The sequence below is a fragment of the Dunckerocampus dactyliophorus genome, chromosome 13 (genome assembly GCF_027744805.1).
Source record: "Dunckerocampus dactyliophorus isolate RoL2022-P2 chromosome 13, RoL_Ddac_1.1, whole genome shotgun sequence".
Lineage (NCBI taxonomy): Eukaryota > Metazoa > Chordata > Actinopteri > Syngnathiformes > Syngnathidae > Dunckerocampus > Dunckerocampus dactyliophorus.
Window position 1 is genome coordinate 15,997,114 of NC_072831.1, and position 23,220 is coordinate 16,020,333.

At 43.6% G+C, this 23,220-nt stretch overlaps 2 protein-coding genes across 15 annotated transcripts in view; both read right to left on the reverse strand.

The window, feature by feature from the left end:
- The window catches only part of dlgap2a (discs, large (Drosophila) homolog-associated protein 2a), a 231,235-nt gene that overhangs the window by 72,817 nt on the left and 135,198 nt on the right, over window positions 1-23,220 (reverse strand). For all 13 annotated transcript variants that reach the window (XM_054796877.1, XM_054796873.1, XM_054796867.1 and 10 more), the window contains one exon: window positions 4,953-6,100. In XM_054796877.1, the coding sequence (XP_054652852.1) occupies window positions 4,953-6,100 (1,148 nt within the window). The remainder of the gene's footprint in view (window positions 1-4,952; window positions 6,101-23,220) is intronic.
- On the reverse strand, window positions 12,866-22,499 carry LOC129192649 (uncharacterized). 2 transcript variants are annotated; one of them, XR_008573467.1, is made up of 3 exons: window positions 22,233-22,499; window positions 15,664-22,016; window positions 12,866-15,447 (listed from the first exon to the last, which is right to left on the reverse strand). XR_008573467.1 is itself a non-coding variant. In XM_054796865.1 (2 exons), exon 2 carries the CDS (start codon window positions 21,788-21,790, stop codon window positions 15,956-15,958), a length of 5,835 nt encoding a protein of 1,944 aa, XP_054652840.1. In that variant the 5' UTR covers window positions 21,791-22,016; window positions 22,233-22,499; the 3' UTR covers window positions 15,457-15,955. The 2 variants fall into 2 exon arrangements, 1 of the variants encoding a protein (XP_054652840.1); XM_054796865.1 differs by lacking the exon at window positions 12,866-15,447 and having other exon boundaries at window positions 15,457-22,016.

Here is a 23,220-nt window from a genome sequence, read left to right on the forward strand (position 1 = left end):
TGATTTGATGATTTATGAACCGGAGAGAAGGACAACATACTTTTTTCTTGTAGTTTCCTGAAGAAAATGGGAGGGTTGACAATATCAATAAATGACAAGTGTTTGTGTTGGTAAAGGCTAACTGGGGCTAATGTGTGAAATGACTTTGGTAATGAGAGCGTGCCAGCGAACTTCTGGCCTAATTCTGCAACATTTGTCACTTCAGAGAAAGAAACACTAGTATTATTTTAGCTCTGTCCCTCACAACGTCCATGTAAACAATCTCTTATGCTAACTTGTGAGCTAACCCTGTCACAAAGGTCCACACACTGACAAGCCGTTCATATCTTTGTGTCTGTCTTATATTATTAGAACAATTTCTTGTGTGTTTCGCTTCCTCTGACGTCAAAAAAAGGATGCAGACAAGGTGACTAGAACATCATCAATACATCTGCCGTGTGATGAATATCCCCCACACAAACACCCTACCTCACACATGGATAGAAAATAAGGGCGAACAGTCCCTGGAAATATTTCTGCTTGAAAAGCTGCGGGTGATTTCAGTTCAGTAGGGGACAGCAAGTATTTCATGGCAGTTTGACGTGTCACTGTTACATGAGCGGTCATGCAAACATTGTTTTTTGAAAGAAACAGTACTGTACACCTTTTGACCTTTATGTCAGAAATTCTATACGGAGCATTTAAACAATGTCAGTCAGTAGAGCAAAAAAACAGATAGGTGGTACCATTAGGATTCTGGGGTGTGAACGGTCCCACTGACGTCACACTGACTTACACTGTAACAATAAATGATTGCATTTTCATTTTTATCCACATCCTCACAAACATTTGAAATGTTTGGGAAACTATTGAATTCATAAAAGAACTTATTGGAAAACATGAAGATCCTGCTGCCACATCAACGTATTTGTCAACAATCATGTCTTCGGTCAAGGTAAAAGTGACGTTAAATGTCCATTCATCCCTTTCGTTCGTTATTTACGAGGCACGAAGCACACCTGTAGCCACTCTGTCATCAAGGGCTCTTAAACCACATGGCTTTAGGAGGAGGATGTGGGATTACTACTGGTCTGCATGCTGCCTGTGAAGCACCAGTCTGTGTGTGGCTGTCCTCTTGACCTTAAGGCTGCTATGTTTATTTAGAGCCTGTTCCATGTCCTCCTTGGCTCTTGTGACGCCGCCCTGCTAATCAGTGAGTTTTGCCTTTTTCCACAGTGCTTTTTGTTTTGCTACCTTAGTTTCACCATTCTACCTCAGTTTTGACTCTGGACTTTTGTATTTCTTTTGTTGGTTCCTGCTCCATTACATTAAAGATGGTATTTTTTTTTTTACCTGAACTGTGTCTGGCTCTGCATTATGGGATCTCCTCCTGCCTGTCCGTAACAATGCTACTGCAGTCATTGACTTAAATGGCTTTCATATTATGAGTTAGAATATAGCACATTTTTGAAAGTGTGCAAGTGTGTTTTATTTTTTTTTAATGATCCAACACCATTCAAGTTGGCAGAGATTTTTAATGCGACTTATGGATTTTTTTTTTTTTTAAACATCCTTTTACATCTAGTAGTAGACACAGGAAAAGCAGAAAAAAGGAAGGAAAATTCCTGGTGTCACAAATTACTCTTGTGACTGTGCTCCACAGTAGGAACAGCAGCAACGAGGTTCAAAAATAGCTTTTTTTCCCCCTTTGGACTTTCTCAATTCATCCATAATGGGGCTCACACACTTTATTTGATTGTATTTCCAACTTCCTTCCCATCGCTTCCATACATCTTCCAGAATTCTCCTGCAAGGGGAAAAGAGATGTCACCCCGCATGGATTGAATTGATAAAGCAGGGCTATATATAGTCCTGCGGCAGGAAGCAGGAGTGGATATTTTTAGAAATGTTTATGGTACTGCACGTTAGACTCTACCTGAGTTCGGTGACCACAAAGTAGGAAAGGGTAAGATTCACTGCAGGCGACTGCACTTGACTGGATGAAAGTAGTGTCTACTCACTTCCAAAATAGTACTCAAAAACATTTTATGCACCAGCAAGCATAAAGTGGATGTTATTTTGTAGCTCCACTGGTCAATTTGAGAGATGTTTTAGCTTATTGTTTACAGTGGACTCTAATATAATACATTTTTTAATATTCTTTTTGGAACATATAAACATGATTCTGTTAAATATGCTGACTTCTTTTGTTTTATTGTATGGCTTTCCTTGGAGATTTACAAGTTCATTCATATTATGATCTACTTAAAACCTTTTGATAGTCTATCTTTTATAATATGGACGCAAACTGGAGCCAATGTTTTTTTCCCTCACTTAAAATGTACACATAAATATAATTACCAGTATTTTGGCACATTCTTATATTAATATGGTGGCATGTAATGACAAAACACAGGTGAAAATAATAGCTCCCCTGTAATTGAACCATCAAGGAATGCTCAAATTGCAAGAAATCACCACAAAATAAATAAATAATAAAATAAATAACAAAAAATCTCATTCACATTAGTACGTTTTTCATTTTGGCTGTGAACCGGAAAAGTCTTTCACTCATTCAGTCATTTTCTATGACGTTTGTCCTCACTAAGGTCACGGGGGTATGCTGGACCTTATCCCAACTGACTTTGAGTGAGAGGCGGGGTACACCCTGGACTGGTCGCCAGCCAATCGCAGGGCAAAGGAAGGAAAAGGAAAAGTCAGTATTTAGCGATTCAGCGCGGGCTTTAGTTGATGGCCTCATTAATTTTACTCCATGGCAATAAATGCTTGTGAAATTGAAGTTGTTTCAGTGTTTTCATCTTTGACAAATCAATGCCAGATAGGACACCATGCAAATAATTAGAGCCTTAAAAGAGTTTGGAGGGAAAAGGTTTACATTTACCTGCATTGAGATGAGGACTGTTGAGGATCTTGTCATGTTACAGTTTAGAATTCATTTTACAGAATGTAATGTTTTGGTACATCAACCCTATCATTTGTATGAGCAGTTCAATGTGATGTGTGCGTCCTGAACTACACGAAGCAAAATCTCATATTTCATTTGATTGTTTGTTTGATCATCAACGAGAGGTGTTAACAAATATATATTAGGGCTGTCAAATGAGAGTTTTGATCAGAATATCTGCAGTTTAATAATGAATCATGATTAACGTGTGCTTGAATCTTACTCAGTGACATCCAATCCCTTCCAATGACCTGCTTTTGTTGTGTTGTTTGGCGTTTGGAGTGTCCGTGAATGCACCTTGCGGTAGGAATGTTGCTCTTAAGAGGAGGGTTGGCGATATGTTCAGTATATGGTGTTGGAATTGAGTACTGCTGAAAAGGGGTGTCAGACACGTGTACATCTGTGGGGACACTTCACTTGCCTCCGTTCAACATCATAACAGAGAGGTGCGGCTTGCCATGATGCACATGCGTTAATTATGCTAAAAATTGTAACGTAATTAATTAAATAAATTAGTTATCGCCGTTAACGTGTTATTTTTGACATCCCTTGTATATATTGATATAACCTGATTTAGATATGGCAGACAGAAAACAAATGCTGGTCTCAGACTGTTGCTTTTATGCTTTCGTGGGTCTTTTCTGGCCCGAACATTCACTTGTACCACATCAATTCTGGAGAAAGCTTTGCCAATACACATTTTAGACATGTGTAACCCGCCCTGCTTCGCACTGCCCGCTCCAGGGCTCGAACACAGGAGCTTTGCAATGGGAGACGAGAGCGCTGACCACATGGCCAAAAACCGGGACTGTCGACCGCGTGTTCAGCGCAGTTCTCAGGGCAGAGGGAGTGAAGTTTACCAACGTACACTTGCGCAGCCTCACAGGATGGCATCCGTTACACATGGGGATTTGTGAAATTATATATTTAAACTTGACGAAGATTTTTGGCTATGAAGAGGTCCCAAAAGACGTTGCTGTGTCATGATTGGGTGATCACTAAGATCAAGACTCTTTTCAAGAGGGGATCACTTATGAATAGGGATGCTCGGATCAATCGACCACCGATCAGTATCGGCCAATTTCTGTGAAAAATCACGTGATCGGCATATGACGATAAATGCCTTTCAACGCCGATCACCTGGCAAGTGCTATTGCAGCCTGCCACGATCCCTGCGTGCAGTGTAGTGTCTTGCCCTAACTCACGTCTTGGGCATCGTCCTCCTCCCACTTTCCTTCACAGTGTGCAGGGATGTCAAAACAAAAACAATTATGTCTGCCGTGCGGAACTTAACTGCCAACACATGCCATGAAAACTATCTTGCGGAGGTAGCTTGTTAAAAAGCTTTTATTTAATACAGCATTTGAAGAACAAAATGTGATCATTAGTCAAACGGCAGATAACGCAGCCATGTGGACAACACTCGGCCGTATGTGCGGCTAAGATAATAACCTGAAAAATAACTAAATTCATCGGACGAGATGACCAGCCTTTCTCATCTGTGAAAGACACCGGGTTCACGGGGTGCTCGCTCACTTACCTGGAAGTCCTGCTAGAGCGCCACCAACATACTCTCACATCCAAAGTCTCCTTAAAGAAGGCGTCTCATCCTCTGTAAGTTTCACGAGTCATATATGTTGTCTTGAAAAAGTATGGTTAGGGTTATTAATTACTAATTGTAATAGTAATTCGCTATTTTTTGGGACCCCTGGCAGTCAAGGGACCTTGGAATTGTCCCGACTTTTCCCCTTTATACGGCACACGTGGCCAATACATTGCAAAATTAACAATTAATCCATGTGATCGGTATCAGATGATGTCAGTCCTGGATGATTTGTATCTGAATCGGCAGCATAACTCCCTGATCAGAGCATTCCTATTTATGAACATTTACAAATGAATGAAAAACTTTTGCCACAAATTGGATTAAATCAAGCAATTTTATCAGAGATAAGCAATATAACTAAACGGACAGTATCTCGTGAATCTAGACACCAGAAGAACTCACCTGTAGATAGTGACACGGTCTGAGGTTGGGCTTGAGGTCTGTTGGCGTCATTGGTTTCTCCAGATTGAGCGAAGACTTCCTGTAGGCCTCCTTCGCTTGGCTGACTGTTAACGTGGACCAGGAGCTCCTCTTCATGAACTTTCCCTCGGGTGCCATGCCTATGCTCTCACACGCTGAGCACTTGACGTCATTGTTACTTTTGGAAGTCTTTAGTGACAGGTCACCTGCGAGGTGGCTGTGCATTGAGTCAGGGTAGCAGTGAGTGATTTGGTCCACGGGGTGTCGGGACATGACACTTGGTGGCCGGTATGTGCTGTCACTATCTAGGTTGTCGTCTGAGCTCCACCAGCCTCCCGACCGTTGTCTCCCGCCCCCGTCACCTTTGCGATCTTTGCTCTTACTGCGCTTGCTGTGTTTGTGGTGGCCTTGATGATGGTGGTGATGATGATGCGAGCCGTCCCGGTGTGAGTCGTTTTTGTTACCGTTCATCTTGGAGGAACCTTCCAGAGAATGTGACTTTGTGAAGAGCTTCTGTACCGAGTGCACTAAGTGGCGTATCCGTCCAGGGCTTTCATTGCGTTGCTCTGTAGTTGTGGTTGTTGTGGATGTACGTTGGTACTGTAATGTGTGGAAGCCATCCCGGTGCAGCGGCATCTGCTTCTCAAATTGGTCTAGAAGATTTGCTGGGATTCGGTTCATTTTGCTGCTACCACCATGTGATGACGAGCCACCATCATCCCGGGAATCCCTGCCACCAGAAGTGTTGCCCCCGCTGTCCCGCGAAGCACTTCCGTAGTGCATGCGTGGAAAAGTGCTACATGCGACAGAGTGGTCCGTGGGCGCCATGGACACTGGTATCACCATGCACTCAGAGTGGATGGAGCTCCTTGGTGAGAAACGGTGACGACCTTCCAGGGGACAGCTTTCAGTCGGGCTGAGGAGGTAGGATGGGGGCCGTGAATCTCCATGGTGAAAATGATGCTCCAGGGAATGGTCAACATCTACATAGCCACAGGTGTGGGCTGAGGTGGGAGAGGTGAGCTGGAGGTGGGTGGGGCGGCCACCAGAGAGACCCTTCATGTTTTTGGGTAGAGGGGAGTAGCTTTCCTCATCGAAGTATGGTGGGGTTGACCATGAATACTGCTGGTCTGAAAGTGAGCGTGAAAGAAATACTATTAGATCACAAGACAAATGCTTTATTACATTTTGTACCATGGTCAAGATAATTCATAGTCTTTATCAACAGGGATATATAAATAAAAATGTATTCATGATAATTGTTCATTGGAATCCTCTCCATTTACTGCTGATAACTTAACAAGACACCAGTTGATCCTGTTCTCTGTATCGTGGGTGTCATTTTAGAATCAAGGACTAAAAGTAGCTGGTATTAGTGCCTTCAATATGGCTGGGGCATCCCTTATTCTGCTCTAGAAACTGATTTTCTTGAGCCTGTTTTCTGGAATTTTCTCTCAAGACAGTAGGAATTAAAAATCTATCAATTTTACCTTGACGCATAACTGAAGTTAGCTTAGCATGTTTCAAGAAAAATACGAGTTAACAATAATAAGCTCAAATAAAACAGTCGAGTGACTTTTGAATAACATAGAATCTATAAAAAAAAATGTCCTTAAAATTGAGAAAAGTATTCTCAAGTTACAAACACACAATTTGAACATGGTTCATCCAGTGAGATACAACCCCAGTTTTCTAATGACATTCACCAGAATCCTTTCTACTGTTGTACTGCTTTTTTTTTTTTTTAATTTTTAAACATTACCCCCTGCTCAGATGTGTCTGCTAAAAGCAGAGGACAAAAAAGACAGACATAAAAATGAGAACAGCAAGCGACAGGTTGGATCCTGCGTTGCCATTTATCCAATGCAAAGTGAAATAATAGCCTATCAGTGTGTGGTCCTGGTGTGATCCATCAAAGCCCAGTAGAGACACTGTGAGACATATTGTGTGACAGACATCCTTGGGATGGGGTCACCAAATGTGGCCCCCATACTTCTGCACCTGTTGGCTGTGTAGCCTTAAATTAGCAACTGTCCTGTTTGGATGACCATTAAGAACAAATGCTCCATCACACTTAGTCTATATAAGAAAGCTATGGACCTTATTACTTGGGGTGCTCCGATAAATATTGTCCGATTTCCGGAAAAAAACACGTGATCGACATATGCCGATAAATGCCTTTCAAAGCGGACCACAAAAAACGATCGGCGTGTGGCGGCAAATGCTACATGTCAGCTGTGTCACGTAGGGTTGCCAACAAAATGATGCGTCTCTTATTGAGCTTGACACAGGCTACGCCAATCGATGCCAGCGTGTTTAATCACTCCCTTACCAACCTATTGCCGATCGACCATTCTTGAATCTTTGTTCGCACGCTCTGCCTAGTCTGTCACTGGTTAAACTTTACATTGGCGGCTCAAGCTAGTTCGCTAGCTTGAGTTATCCGCCTAGCTTCTGGTCTTCAGACTCCAAATGTGACTTTTTAGCACAGTGACATTTTGTTTTCAAAACAAACAAGCAATGTGGTTAGTTCGGAGCTCGTTTTTGTCCCATGGAAAAGCTACAAGTGGATATCACATTCATTGGGGTACGTACTAACTTTTAAGTGTCACTGAGCAACTTTACCATCTTGGTGTGATTATACTAATTATGTCTTGTCCTCAAAACACTATTTGCGTGTGGCTGTTTAATGAACATAAACACATAGTGAGTCCAGCCTTATTATGGTGATACAATCACAAGGGTCTCCTATCTCACCAGCTGATTTTGAGTAGCTCACAAAGGGCAAAAGAATATATGCTTCAACTCTTAGTAGTTTTTTTTATTATAACTGCTAAATTCACACTGTATGCCACAAAATAGTATAAAGACGATGGCCACGCTGTTTGAGTGGCGATCTGCTTGATAAATACACATGTTGCCAGTCAAAAACAAAACATATATACTTGACAGTTCAAATAGTCATGAAAGTTGGAAACCCCTGCAACCTGGACACTGAATTTATTCTGTTTTAAGCTGAGTAGGACAGATTTCTATTTATTAAAGATATTATTTGAATTATTTTATTCTGTTAATTTTCCCTATTAACTTTGATTCTCCAACTCCAATTATACTGCTTTCTCTTGAGTTAAAGATTCTCTATGTGTTCGGTCGAATTTGGCTTATATAGTTAAAAATAACCATCGCATGACTGTGCATGACTGTACTTGTATTCATTAAAGAGTATGACAATTCTTATGCTGATCGTGATGCTAAAAATGCATGTTTTTCAAACCTCGGATACAAATATGCAAAATTGACTTGTTTGATACCCATGTGAAATACCTTTGACATGCATTATATCATGCTAGGTGGATGTACAGAATAAATAATTGGTAAATATAGTGGACAATGAAGAGACGCCACTGCTTAAACGAACGTAACAAGAGAAGACTGGAGAGGCCACTGGTATGTAACTACTGGTTGCTTCAAGAGACAACTGTGGTTAGTCTGAGTAGTCATTTTGACGCTATTCCTCTTTGATTCAAAGGTTATCAACCTAACCCGCAAGCTCCTGTAAATAGTTGAGGTGTGAAATAAAAATCAAGGAAATCTACTGGAGTTGAGTTGAAAAAGTGTCCTCTACAATCTTCTCAGTCTTCTCAAGTACACGCTGGCGTATGTCCAAAAGAACTTGACACTATGCAATAAGGAAAATTACGATATTATTAGGAGATGACATCATTGATCTTTCGCCTAGATATGACTGTCAGTCAAAGTGGATTATAAATCCAGATATGTATGAACTATTGCAATTAAAAGTGCACTGCATTTCAAATTTTTTTTTTGGAAATCCTGTGTATTTTCTCTTCATATCGTTTCTTCATATCGGTTAAAATCTCCCAGCCAGGAGTAAGATTTATTGGTACAATTTATGTGATGAACATCCTTTAAATACATTTTATTATTTAACTGTAAGGATTTTTGTTGCATACATCAATAATGGGTGTTTTATATTCAAGATTGATTTCTAAAAGTAAAAATCATTGAAATATAAGGTTGAAATTGTCACACGATGCCCTACATGTAACATTGTCCTCACTGTACTGTGACTTAGTGTGGATGTTGATTTTCATCTTTCAAAGTGGATCAAATGTATTCCTTTGCAAAACTTATTTTTAATGAGGGCTAAGATCTCAACCCCTGAGGTGCAGCCGTGCTCTGCTGTCGTTCTCCATCTGTTGAGATGAAAACAAATTCTTGTTGTTTACCAAGCTTACACGAGGAAATCCACTTGGCCGTCTGATGTAAAATTAATCTGGGCTACTCGAAGCATGCATGGGGGGAAAGCAGATAAGACCTTTTCCCTTAAGAGGGACTGCTTTCTACAGGCTATATGAAAATGCTTATCAAAGATGTTATACAGCAACTGAGCTACATTGCTAAACTTGACATCTTCCACTTGCTAGTATTTGCAGCAGGATGATGGTTGATTATGGACAGATGTTATACTGTATTCTTTCACAACTTTCACTGTGATTGTTGACACTCCTAGGTACACCAGAGAGCTGCGCTGAATAAATTATCCCCTAGCAGAGTTGTGGCATTTCCTGAGATTATATCACAAGATGACAGACTAATCCTCCGTGTCTCTCTCCTTCTGCATTACCTTTCTCCCTCTGCAGAATTTTTCAGTTTGAAAGTTTAGCTAAAGGAAGGAAAAAAGGGTGGATGCATTATTCAAAAATGATTGCATAATATTTTGAAAATACAGTGGAACGTCTTTTTTCGTCATTAATCCGTTCCAGACGAACACCAAAACGTCCATCCATCCATCCACGTTCTATGCTGCGTGTCCTCATCAGAGTCGCGGTGGGTGCAGAAATCAAAATGTTTTTCCCCAGAAGAAATAATGTAAATCCAATTAATCCACGAAGAAACCCAGAAATATTAACACATAACACATTTATAGAGAATAATTAGAATTTAAAAGCGCAATCCATATAAATGACAAATTAAATGGGTAAATGAACATTTAACATCTCTTTTACCTTTATGAAAGACTTGTTGGTGAACATGGTGATGAGTGGAGGGAGGAAGGTAGTGGACGTAAGAGCCACATGGACGCTGCTTCACTCTAGTCGGTTACAAACTTACAGGGATAGTTGGGATTTTTTGACATGAAGTTGTAGGACATTCCATCAGCAGCGTAGTGCATCCACAATGACTTACCCCCTACTTTGTCCTGTGAGCCGAGTTCTGGTCAGATTTTGGAGATGAGGAACGTAGTTGGTGGGGCACTGACGGTGCAGTCATGTTTTCATCCGTGCATGTAAAAACTGTGGAACACATAGCGCGCAGTGATACGACGGGAGAGAAAGTAACGCAGAGCGATTGTGAGGTCTGATTTTTTCAAAGAGGCATTTTTTGTGATGCAAATGTGTTACACTTTTCAAACTCTTTACTTAAGGGGGATTTACATCCTGATGTACGTGCTCCTGTGTGCTGGCTATGGACAAAAATGGGGAAAATCGCAAGAGACACGCACATTGCCCGCACAGATTTTCAAACCCTCAGACAGCATGCAAAGCCCGTATGAAGAAAATTGGGATGCAAACTATTTTCTGCGTGCACACAGGTCGCAAGAGCAAGGCAGAGGAGGAGTGCGCGTGTCGCAATTTTAAAAGTACATTGTGTACATCCTCCCGCGGTGGGCGACTCCTCCAGCTGTACACTCTGGCTCGCATGGAGGCTGCTCACATAGCGTATCCGACATTAATGCACCTTGCCTGGCCACGGTGGGCGGCTCTTCACTGCTGTAGACTCTTGTTCTCTCGGTCACAATAGCCATAGGTGCTGTCGGAAGCCATTACACCCATCTTGCAATTGAAGCGAGTGGGCTTCACGATGCCCGCACACGGTACATCCCCAGTGAGTGAAACATACGACAGCCTTACATGAGGTACACCTAGCACGCACGAGTCGCACACCGCCAACAGAGGGCGAGCGGCAAGCACGTGGGTGTCACAAATCACTTGCTCCTTATGTACGACACACTTGCAACCCTTACGATAACCTACTTCCTCTACGTGCTGGCCACGGCCAACAAATTTCCTAAAAATTGCAGAGCCTGTGCGTATGGTAACATGTACGTAGGCATGTAACTCCCGCTTTAAGTGGCTCCACTAACTATGTTCCTCATCACCAAAATCGGACCAGAACTCGGCTCACGGGACGAACCGGGGGGGTAAGTCACTATTGATGCACTCCACTGCTGATGGGGATGTCGTACAACTTCATGTCAAAAAATCCAAACTATCCCTTTAACTTTAACGAGTAGACAGTTAGAGCTGCATACTTGCTCACTTAAACTTTATTGTAAACTTCAGTAGCAGGTATGCACACACTGGCCCTGCTCACTTTCTGTTATGTGTCACACTTAAAACATTCCCCCTGCAACCTGTGTTAAGGAGGAACCTGTGACGCGGAGTGCGTAGAAAAACAGTATATAATGGATCCCAAGATGCAGAAGACAAAAGTTGTTGTAGGTCAGGCTTTAATAGTCTCTGTTACAAGTAAGAACAAAAAACAACGGTGCAATAAGAAAATAAAAAGGGTACCGCGACAAAAATGGAATAACTGCTTGAAGGAGCTACGGGACATGTAGCAGAACTGCTCGGGAGATGACCTTGGAAGCGTGGTGTGGCATAGTGATCCTGAGGAATAGCTGAGTGCCGAAAACAGCAACAGGTGAGTTTAAGTAGGTCTGTTAATGGATGAGCAGCTGCAGCACATCCCGCAGCTCCGCCCAGGGCAGGAGTGACCAGGGTCTAAGTGCAAGACATCAGCATAAGTAAATGCACCATAAACAGAGTAACAGTACACAATGACCCAAACATACCAGTAGTGTCACAGCAAGGTGTGACAGAACCTTTACATTACAGTTCTGTTGTAACAGACGCTACCTTCGTACTTCAGCAATTCAGTAGTGGTTCTCACCTTCTTTATCAAAGTTCTGGTACTTGGAAGTTTTTTTTGCAGGCATATTTAATAGAAAAAAATAGGAGATTTTTGGCAGATTCCTCTGTTATAGAGTGTTCTTGAATGCCTCATCAGTGTTTGGCTCACACTGTTTATTAGAAAGAAACAAGGACTGTGAATTCTATGAGCAAGTAAACCACACACACACACAATAAGGATGATGAAAATTCCTGCTGGAATCTGGCTATAGTGTTCCAACTATAAAACAACCACTATCCATTCTTCACAGACTACCAATGCATAGATGCTTTGTTTGGGCACTCGTTTCCGCGAACTACTTTGTTAGGCGCACTGTTTGGCCGCATGATAACTGAGACAGTGTACAAAAACCGAGACATTTTTTGCAATAATTTGAGTCGAAAACCGAGTCCTACAAAAACTGAGACTCCACTGTACCATAATTCAGCGTTTTTATGAGGCAGAAAGCAGCTGCCTATGATAATGGCTTTGCAAACAGAGAGACAAGTGTGTGACATCTGTGGAAAGGGAGGGAGCTTGCTGTGTCTACAAGGATACAAGCACCATTTGCTATCCCATTATCGGCTTCCCTGCAAAGGTGACGATTGCATCCATGGATGGAGGGTGGCTTTTGTGAGTGGGTGACAATTAAATTCAGAGCAACATACAGTACCAGCAGTACTTTTATTACATAGTTATACTTCCAAGGCCTGTTTTTGTTTTTCCATTAAAAACAGAAAAATCACCTCAGAGTGTACTTTTTTGAAAAACCACACCTTTATGTAAAAGTTGACGATGTGCATGCATGTGACTTGGGCGTACGCTACCCGAGGGTCTACTGTTTACCACAAATTCAGAAAAAACCCTGCTAAGGTGGGCTTGTAGTGTACATCGGCAGTGGACAAGGAGGAGGGACAACTGTGCCTAAATACAACCAACCCTGTATGAATGTGCCCTTTCAAATGTGGCAGTAGAGTGCAAACCTCCACCCAATGTGGAACAATTCCAGTTTGGATTAGCAAAAGACCCATTCGAAATGTGCCGGACTTGGGTGCGATTCACGCTCCCTCCCTTGGTCGCCGCTGACCTGCATTTACACTGACCATTTGTGCTGTGCGGCGACTTGCATTTACAACTTGCGGGAGGAGCGGTCACATTAATTAAATGACAGTTCTTTATGTGCATGGACATACATAGGTGGAAGCGAGCATCCCATAGGTTTTGCCTTTGTGGATGACTTTGAGTCTTCCTATTTATCTTTCGGTTACTCAAAACTGGCGAGGACCGACCTGGCTATGTTGCTCATGTGCATATCAAGATTCAAGATTCAAGAGTTTTATTGTCATATGCATAATACATAACCAATCATGTGCTGGTGTAACGAGCTTGAGCGCAGATCAAAGTGGTCACACAAGTGGTCGCATTTTCAGGGTGAACATTCCTGGAGCTTTGTCATAATTCCATTGGTTGGAACATTCTCCACCCCTCTCCAAATTTGAATGGCAATCTTAATCTTACTAGTGATGGCAATAGAACCAACTCTCTTCAATGTCTTTAAAACCCAATAGTCACTTGTTCAGTTAAACCCAGAGCATTGTTTGATCATGTCTGCCTTAAGACGAGCACCACTAACTGACTTTTTAGCATTGTCAGAGCCACCTAGATTTCATATTGATAAAGTAAAGCCTCAAACTGACATGAAGTGTTAAGGGATAAAAGTCAAAGAATGAGGATCATTTGTTAAGACATGTAGCTACATACTGTATAGTGAGTAAAGGTCGTTTTGCACCCCTTAATACATTAGCATTTAAATAGCATTATATCTGAACCCACTGTCATCTGCAGCTCCCACTCCTCCACCAGCTCAAACTGTAACTGAACTTCAAGTCAAAGTTTAAAGGTAATAAAGTGTAGTAGAGTGAAAATATACACATGCAGACTTTGTAGAGGTTAGCTTTGGAACATTTTAGTGCATTTATTAGAAAATGTACAGAGGCAGTAAGTTTTACATTGGATCTAGTCTAGTCTAGCTAACATGACAAGCTAGACTCTCATCAATCAGTCTTGACAACGACCTGACAAAAAACGAGTGAAAAAAGAACACATAAAAACACACAAGCACATCCATTTTGGGCCCATAACAAAAGCGTATCATGTATTATGTTATGTAGTAAGCAAGCTCACACTGAAATGTAATTCGTCAAGTTGAGGTTGACCAACCAAATCTTTTTTGCTCTTCTTTTAGTTAAAAACATTCAGTGGTATCTCAAATGCCTAAAAGCTTAAAAAAAATTGCGAAGTTTTTTTTGTTTGTTTTGTTTTTTAGGAAAAATGCAATACAAACATTGTAGCGCAAACAGCTTTAGGACAGCTTCCACACACAAAAAATAAATTGAATATTAATAAATGTTTCCACATTTAAAACTATGTCTACTTCTGAATGTACTGTACATATCAAATACTAATATTTATTTTCCTAAACACAATCAAAAGCACTGAGCCACATTTACAACTTAAATTCTAGCAATGACAGTAATAACATGAAATTGTATTAATTTATTCCAATAGTCAATAATTTGTTTAGCTGCGTGTCTCTTGGCTGTGTGCTGTGTATGTTAGATTTTTTTTTGTCCAATCAGATTTCAGCTTCTATGTGTTGCCATATAAATGTCATGCCCAGAGCCTTCAGTGTCACGAGTGTTAGCCCCCGCCACAAACACACTATTAGTAAGGGGCTGTTCTTTTCAGAATCAGAATCAGACTTCTGATTAGCCAGCTAGCCATGTATGTTGTATGTATGTTCCAGCATACAGTACAGTGACATCGGCACTTTTCCGTCCTCTGATTGGTTGATTACAGCAAAACTGTTCAACAAGCTAAGTCACGCCAAAATGGCTGACTGAGGAGGAGGAATTGACATCTTTGGTGAGTATATGTATTTCACGTAAAAGGTTTTATATATTTGTCATGTTATAAGATAAGTATTGATTGTGAACTGCTTCAGATGATGTCATGTAGATGTTTGGAGTTGTCTGAACCTTTAATCACCAAGCTCTTCCATTTACCCTTGCGACATTTGGCTGAAACCCAACTTTACAAGCACTGGTGTACCGCCTATCGGTGGTGGAAATTATTCAGTAGCTCAACGTTGCTAGCAGCAATGTAAGTCAGGCGTATTGTGACTATGCATTTGAAGATAAAGGGAATTTTATTTTTATCTTTAGCGCTATTGTGGTAATCGTAAGGCGATCGCAACTATCTTACTTTATGTGTGTTGGAGTTACATTCTCTCTCGCCGCTTGTATGGCACAACGCTAATGTGTGTATTGCTCTACACAGGCGACTGTGGTTTGGAAACCTGCCATGGTAAATATTACAATATGTAGACTTTTTTATACTGGCTGTGTGCAGGCCTTGCTAGCCAACCAGTTAAACAGTTCCCGAAAGGAGATGAAAGAGGCAGGTCTTTCTTCTTTAGCCTTTATAGGATTTTGTGAAACTGTAATACAATACAGAACTTAAATAAGAACAGAACAATAAAACTCTCTTGAATCTTGAATCACAAAGGTTGGCCGCATGTAGAATTAACAACAAGAATAAAGTTAAAGCTCCATAGGCAAAGATACCAAAGGGAAAGCTGGCTTAGCCTACTAGGGGTACACCAGCTACCATTGCACAAGACTACTTAATATGAAAAAACACAAACTGCACTTACAGACGTTGCTTTAGCTGTAGGAACAAGGAAAGACAGGGTAGTGTAACTGGAAACCGAACATGAAGGGCAGGAGTGGAAGTATTCACTGAGAAAAAGTCAATGAGAGCAGCGATAGGAATAGACAACTGACGAGTCACGTTAACGTAATGTTGAGAAAAAAGAGAAAATGACCCGTATGTACAATAGGGACCATTGCTTAATACGTCCACAAGGGGGTGCCATTACACAAGAAAACATAGGCTCTGCTCAGGAGACTGAACACTCCCCGCATGGGGTCTTTAGAGATCCCACACTAAACAGTCTTTGTGGAAAGAAGCAGCACCAGGTTGACGACAGGTCGAAAGAAAGTCTTTCTGATTCCATCTTTGACGACCGCTACCTCGACTTTCCGGACCAATCCATCTTCTCCTGGAAAAGTCTTAGTGACAATGCCCACAGGCCATTCGTTCCTCTTTGCCTGATTGTCCTTCAGGAGGATGACATCACCTTCATGAATATTAGGCCTTTTGTCTTGCCATTTGTTGCGAAGCTGCAACGTTTTGAGGTATTCGCACTTCCACCTGTTCCAAAAGGTGTCGGCCAGGCTCTGCACTTGCTTCCACTCTTCTTTGAAAAGATCTGCTTCCTCAAGATTGCAAGGGGGAGGAGGAGTGGAGCCTGTTTTTTGGGTCAAAAGCATTGCTGGTGTGAGGATGAGGGGATATTCGGGATCTGATGACACTGGGATGAGGGGTCTTGCATTCATGACTGCCATGACCTCCGCCATGAGGGTGGTGAGGACTTCATGGGTAAGCTGAGATTTCTTCTGTTCAAGCAGCATGAAGTCTAGAATGCGGCGGGCGATGCCAATCATGCGCTCCCATGCGCCACCCGTGTGAGACGCGTGGGGAGTATTGAAGACCCAGGAGCAGCTCTGGGTGCTGAGGAATTTCTCTACTGCATCGGCGCTCTGAATTGGTTTGTCCATATTCAGTTCTCGAGAGGCACCGACGAAATTGGTCCCACGGTCAGACCGTATTTGTTTGACGGGGCCCCTAACAGCGAAGAACCTCCGCAAGGCGTTGATGAAGCTGCTGGAACTCATGGCCTCGATCACTTCAATATGTACTGCCCTTGAAGACATGCATGAAAACATTACAGCCCATCTTTTGGAGTTGGAAAGTCCCCCTCTTGTGCGTCGTGAGATGACGTCCCATGGTCCGAAGATGTCAACGCCGACATAGGTGAAGGGAGGTGCTACCTGCAGACGTTCAGCTGGTAAGTTCGCCATTTGTTGAAGTTCTGTGTTTCCTCGTAACCTTCTACAGATGACACACTTGAAAAGTATGCTGGTGATGCAGCGTCTTCCCCCGACTAGCCAAAATCCAGCAGCTCGGACAGCTCCTTCGGTGAAGTGTCTTCCTTGATGTTTCACAACTTTGTGATAGTGGCGCACCAGCAGGGTTGCCAGGTGATTGCGCCCAGGGATGATGATGGGTTGAGTCTCGTCAGTGCTCAGGCCTGACTGCCGTATACGGCCTCCGACCCTCAAAAGTCCGTTTGAGTCTATCACAGGGTGAAGCTTCTTTAGATTGCTGGACGATGGGATGTTAAGTCCCGAATACACACACTCGAGCTCTTCTTCATAGCAGTTATTCTGGACACTCTTCAAGATGCACACCTTCGCCCTAGACAACTCTTCCTCCGTTGGGCGACAGAAGTGCCAGCCCTGGCACTTGCCTTGGATGGAGTGGGAGAAAGACCGAGCCACATGGATCAAGTGTGCTACTGCGGTGACAAGGTTGTTGAACTCAGAGAAGCGTTCAAAGCGTAGCGGGTTGATCGCATTTCCAGTGGCACAGGTGAGACTTGTGGTCACTTGGGGACGTATCTCCGAGTCGGACGCGGGATCGATTAGGTCAAAAGTCTGTTGTAGTTCAGATGAGTGCGCTGGAGTATTTTGTAGAAAAGTGGGTCCTGTGAACCATATCGTGCTGTTCAGGACAGCTGGAGTCACAGATCTCGATCCAATATCGGCTGGGTTGAGGTCAGTGTGAACATACTTCCACTGGCCAGAGCATGGTGACTGGAGGATTCGCTGGACTCTATTGTGGACATAGACATAGAACCTCCTTGATTGGTTGTGGATGTACTCTAGTACAACTTTGCTATCAGTATAGTATGTTATGTCGTCAAATGTCTCGTCCATCTCTGCGACTATCATCTCGGCTATCTCTACTGCGAGTACAGCGGCACACAGTTCGAGCCTGGGAATAGTAAGATCGGGCTGTGGAGCCAGCTTTGTCTTGCCGAACACGAAGCCAACCGCAGTTTGTTCATCTTTGTTTGTCACCCTAATGTAGGCTACAGCTGCTATTGCTTTCACTGATGTGTCTGCAAAGACACAGAGTTCTCTTGTTTGGGCCCCTGCTGTGGAGAAGGGTGTGTAGCAGCGTGGTATCTGTAATTTTGTTAGGTCGTGGAGAGACTCTCTCCAGCTGGTCCACTCAGTCTCCATGTCTCTTGGAAGTGGCGAGTCCCAATCTTCTGCTTGAGTGGTGAGGGCTCTCAGTATCAGTCTTCCTCGAACAGTGACGGGTGCGAGGAAGCCTAGGGGATCATAGAGACTGTTCACTGTGGACAACACCCCTCTGCGAGTAAATGGCTTCTGGCTCTCTGCAATCTGGAAGGTGAAGGAGTCTGTGCACATATTCCACGACAAACCCAGGCTACGTTGGACGGGTAGGTCATCGACAAAGAGGTCCAAGTCTCCGACATCCTTGCTGCGGTCCTCTGGGGGGAATGCATCTATGACAGCAGGGCGATTTGATGCAATTTTGTGCAGTCTGAGGTTGGAGGCCGCAAGCATCTCCTGAGCTCGCCGGAGAACACTAACAGCTTCTTCTTCAGTGTTGAAGGACTTGAGTGCATCATCCACGTAGAACTCGCGGTCGATCAGTTCTCTTGCATCACTGCCATAGTCCGCTTCTGCTTTTTTGGCAGCTCTCCGTAGGCCGTACACAGCCACGGCCGGGGACGGGCTGTTGCCAAAAAGGTGGACCCTCATTCTGTAGTCCACAATGTCGGAGTTAAGGTCATTGTTCCTGAACCATAGGAAGCGGAGAAAGTCCCTGTGGTCTTCCCTCACAATGAAGCAGTGGAACATGTGCTCGATGTCTGCAGTGATGGCTACCTGCTCTTTCCTGAACCTTATGAGTACGCCCAGCAGACTGTTGTTAAGGTCGGGGCCTTTGAGCAGGACGTCGTTGAGTGACACCCCTTCACATGGTGCACTTGAGTCGAAGACTACACGGATCCTGTCAGGCTTTTTGGGATGGTATACTCCAAAGAGCGGTAGATACCAGCGCTCTTGTCCGTCTCGTAGGGGCGGTGCGGCCTCCGCATGTTCTCTCCTGAACAGGTTCTCCATGAACTCTAGAAAGTGAGCCTTCATCTGAGGACGTTTTTCCAGGGTGCGTCTGAGTGAGAGCAGGCGGTCTTGTGCTTGTTTCCTATTGTCAGGCAGCCGTGGTCTTGGAGAACGGAAAGGTAAGGGCCCCACCCAGCTGTTGGAGCTATCTTGATGGAACTCACTGTCCATGATCTGGAGGAATCTGATGTCTTCTAATGATGGTGCGAGGTGATGGTCATTGGCTGTTTGTGCAAAGACGTTCTGCCCCAAGCTGTTTCTGCTGAACAGTGTGGAGGTGGGTGCGGGTCGGTATTGCGGTGTAGATGAGTGACTGAACTTCTCCTTGACCCTGATATGGTTAGTGCATGGCTGCAGATGGCTTGTGCGACCATTCTCTAGGATGCATGTCTTGTAGCTGCTCACCTGAGATGGTCTGTGGGCACCGCGGAGACATACATCACCAATGATGACCCAGCCTAGGTCCAGCCTTTGGGCGAATGGAGCATTGCCTAGACCGCTGATCTGGTCGCGGACTTTGTGCACCCTCAATATATCTCTGCCTAGCAAGAGGAGTATGTTGGCATTCGGATCAAGTGGAGGTATTTTGTTGGCGATCCGCTTCAGGTGGGTGTGGTGGTAGGCTGCATCTGGAGTAGGTATCTCAGAGCGGTTGTTGGGGAGTTGGTTGCACTCGAGAAGCGTTGGCAGGGGAATGCTCAAACTTTGATCTATTGACTCCACCATGTAACCTTTGGCTCTCCTCCCCGCAGTCTCTTTAAGCCCAGCGCACGTTTTTAGTGTGTATGGGTAGGAGCACCCTGAAACCTTGAAGAGGTCAAAAAACTGAGAGCGTACGAGGGAGCGGTTGCTCTGTTCGTCGAGTACTGCATACATTTTCCTGGACTTCTCTCTGTGTCCAGTTGGGTAAACGTTGACAAGGCATATTTTGGCACATGCTCTCGCGCTGAGTCCTTCGCCACACACCTGAGTGCAAGCTGAAGTGATGTCTTGCCTAGAAATGTGATCCTGTACATCCACTTTGTCTTCTTCCTCCCAGTGCTCTGAAGTCGGGGTTGACATTTTAGACCTCCGGGCAGAGAGTCCAGGGTGGAGGGCTGCAACATGGTTTATGCTCTCACATTCTGAGCACCTTATGTCGGCTGAGCAGTTCCTGGCAAGGTGCTGAGTGGAGGAGCAGCATCGGAAGCAGATGGAGTGTTCCTTTAGAAGCTGTTGACGTTCTTCCAAACTCCTTTCTCTAAAGCCTCTACATTTCGCCAAAGGATGAGGTTTGTTGTGAATGGGGCAATATTTGTTTGGGTCACCACTTTCGTTGTCTTCTCCATCTACTGCTGGGGAAGCTTGAGTCTTGTGAACATGCACGGATGTTTTCGGAGATCTCTCCCATGCATTCTTTCCTCCAGTAGAGTAATGGCTGAAGTTGAAGCTGGGGTCTGTACGAGTTTTTGCCTCCGTACGGATGAGGTCTACAAACACAGAAAAGGGTGGGAAGCTGACTTGATGTTCACGCTTGTACTTTGAACCGAGTGATATCCACTTCTCTTGTATGTTGTGTGGGAGTTTCTCCACGATAGGATTAATTCCTCTTGAGGTGTCCAGGTAAGATAGGCCTGGGAGATGTCCGTCTCGTTTCGCGGCTTCCATCTCTGACAGCAGATCTGCAAGATCCCGTAGCTTCTGTGGATCCTTCATGGTAATTCTAGGGAAGCTTTCTAGTTTACTGAAGAGAGCGTGCTCGACGGCCTCAGGTGAGCCGAACGTTTCATCAAGCCGTTCCCATGCCATCACCAGTCCAAGGGGTGGATTTCTGACGTTTACTGCTGCTATTCTTTTCACCTGCTCGGCTGACTCCTTTCCGAGGTACTTACTTAGCAGGTTTAGTTCTTCCCTCTCAGTTAGGTCCAAGTCGATGATTGCACTTCGGAAAGAGATTTTCCAGGCCCAGTAGTTTAGTGGCTGCTCGTCATATGTTGTGAGCCCCGAGGTCACCAGCCTACTGCGGGCAAGATATCTGGCAAGATCGTTTGTGATTTCAGGTTTGCTCTGTCTAGTTTCATGGAGCATCTCATGCGGTGACTGCTGGATGTGGATCAGTGGCTGCCGATCAGTGTTCCGGCAGCTGGGTTTGTAGGAGATTCCATCTACTAACTGCTGAATGGGAGATGATGGGCCACTCTTCTGTGGAGAGGGAGCCTGAGATGTGTAATGAGGCACATTGCAGGTAGAGGTGGCAGCTTGCTCGTTCTTCGGGTTACATTTTGTTGATTCAACAGCTTTATTTCTGTCAATAACAAATGGTAGCTCACACATGCTGAGTGGCACTGAGTGTAAGCTGGATTGCTCTGACACATAGGCGGCAGTGCGTTGATATTGTCTGTTTGAAAGAACTTGACTGTTGGCTTCGCTGCATATTTCTAATTTTTCAAAATCTGATGCCACGTCCATTAACCCTGCTTGCAATGTGTTTGCCTCTGCTAGGGCTGCGTCCATTTCTTTCTCTTCTTTAAGTGCATCAAGAGTAGCTTGGATGCGAGCCTGCTCAACTTTCAGTTCAATTTCCTTTTTTGAATGAGCTACTCTAGCCTGTGCCGCTTCGGCTTTTGCTTTTGCTATGGCAACGGCAAGATTAGCTTTTGTTGAGCCGCTTGATGAACGGGATGCATGTGAGCTCGTAGATTGCCCATCTTCATTTTTAGATGTGTTAGTTCCTTCCATGTTGCCTTAATAAATCGGTAGTCAAAGGGTCAATATGACGTGGGTATAAGGGGGTTAGCCACTTAGCTCTTCTTGGCGGTGTAGTTGGAGGGCTGTCTTCTTCACCGTTAGCTGAGTAGCCGTCTTTTCACTGTGCAGGCCTTGCTAGCCAACCAGTTAAACAGTTCCCGAAAGGAGATGAAAGAGGCAGGTCTTTCTTCTTTAGCCTTTATAGGATTTTGTGAAACTGTAATACAATACAGAACTTAAATAAGAACAGAACAATAAAACTCTCTTGAATCTTGAATCACAAAGGTTGGCCGCATGTAGAATTAACAACAAGAATAAAGTTAAAGCTCCATAGGCAAAGATACCAAAGGGAAAGCTGGCTTAGCCTACTAGGGGTACACCAGCTACCATTGCACAAGACTACTTAATATGAAAAAACACAAACTGCACTTACAGACGTTGCTTTAGCTGTAGGAACAAGGAAAGACAGGGTAGTGTAACTGGAAACCGAACATGAAGGGCAGGAGTGGAAGTATTCACTGAGAAAAAGTCAATGAGAGCAGCGATAGGAATAGACAACTGACGAGTCACGTTAACGTAATGTTGAGAAAAAAGAGAAAATGACCCGTATGTACAATAGGGACCATTGCTTAATACGTCCACAAGGGGGTGCCATTACACAAGAAAACATAGGCTCTGCTCAGGAGACTGAACAGGCTGTCACGGTGTTCCAAATGCACCGATATTTATGTACGTTTACTAGGGTTGTGAACGATAAATCGATGCGACTGGATATCCGATTTGACAAGCGAATGAATCGGCTGTGCCGGTAGCATCCTCCTGTATCGATAAGAATCAGCCATAAATGTTTAGGTTGATCAACTGTAGAGACATGCCCCGGGTATCGCGAGAGAAGCAATTGGTTGACAGACTCTTTAAACAAGATAGTTAGTGTCTTTTAAACAATGCGAGAAACTAGGCTGCCGGCGGCATAGCTTGCCATAACTGAAGGCGAGAATGAATGTAAATAGTAGCAGGCGCGCTAGCTAGTCACTGCGAAAGATTTTCAACACATCAGCAAAAAAAACCTAAAATTTGGAACATCTTTGGGTTTTACAAGAAGGGCGCAAAACTTGAGCAGCCAGAGTATCGTAACTTTTTTGCTTTGTAACTTGTTTACTTTGAAATGTTGCATCTTTGTCACCTACTTGGAGTGTTGAAGACACTATGCTCAGTCTGAAATGTTACACGCTTACTATTGTTATGACATTTTGAGTATGGGATTGTATCGCAACCTAAGTATCTAGATTCAACGCGAATCTGTCACACTGAGATAGACATCCCTAATGTTTACATTGCTCCACAGTTTTTGAAAAATAAAAAAACAAGCAGTAATCACAATCACACATCAATAGCAACACACACTTCTCTTTTAGTTAGTT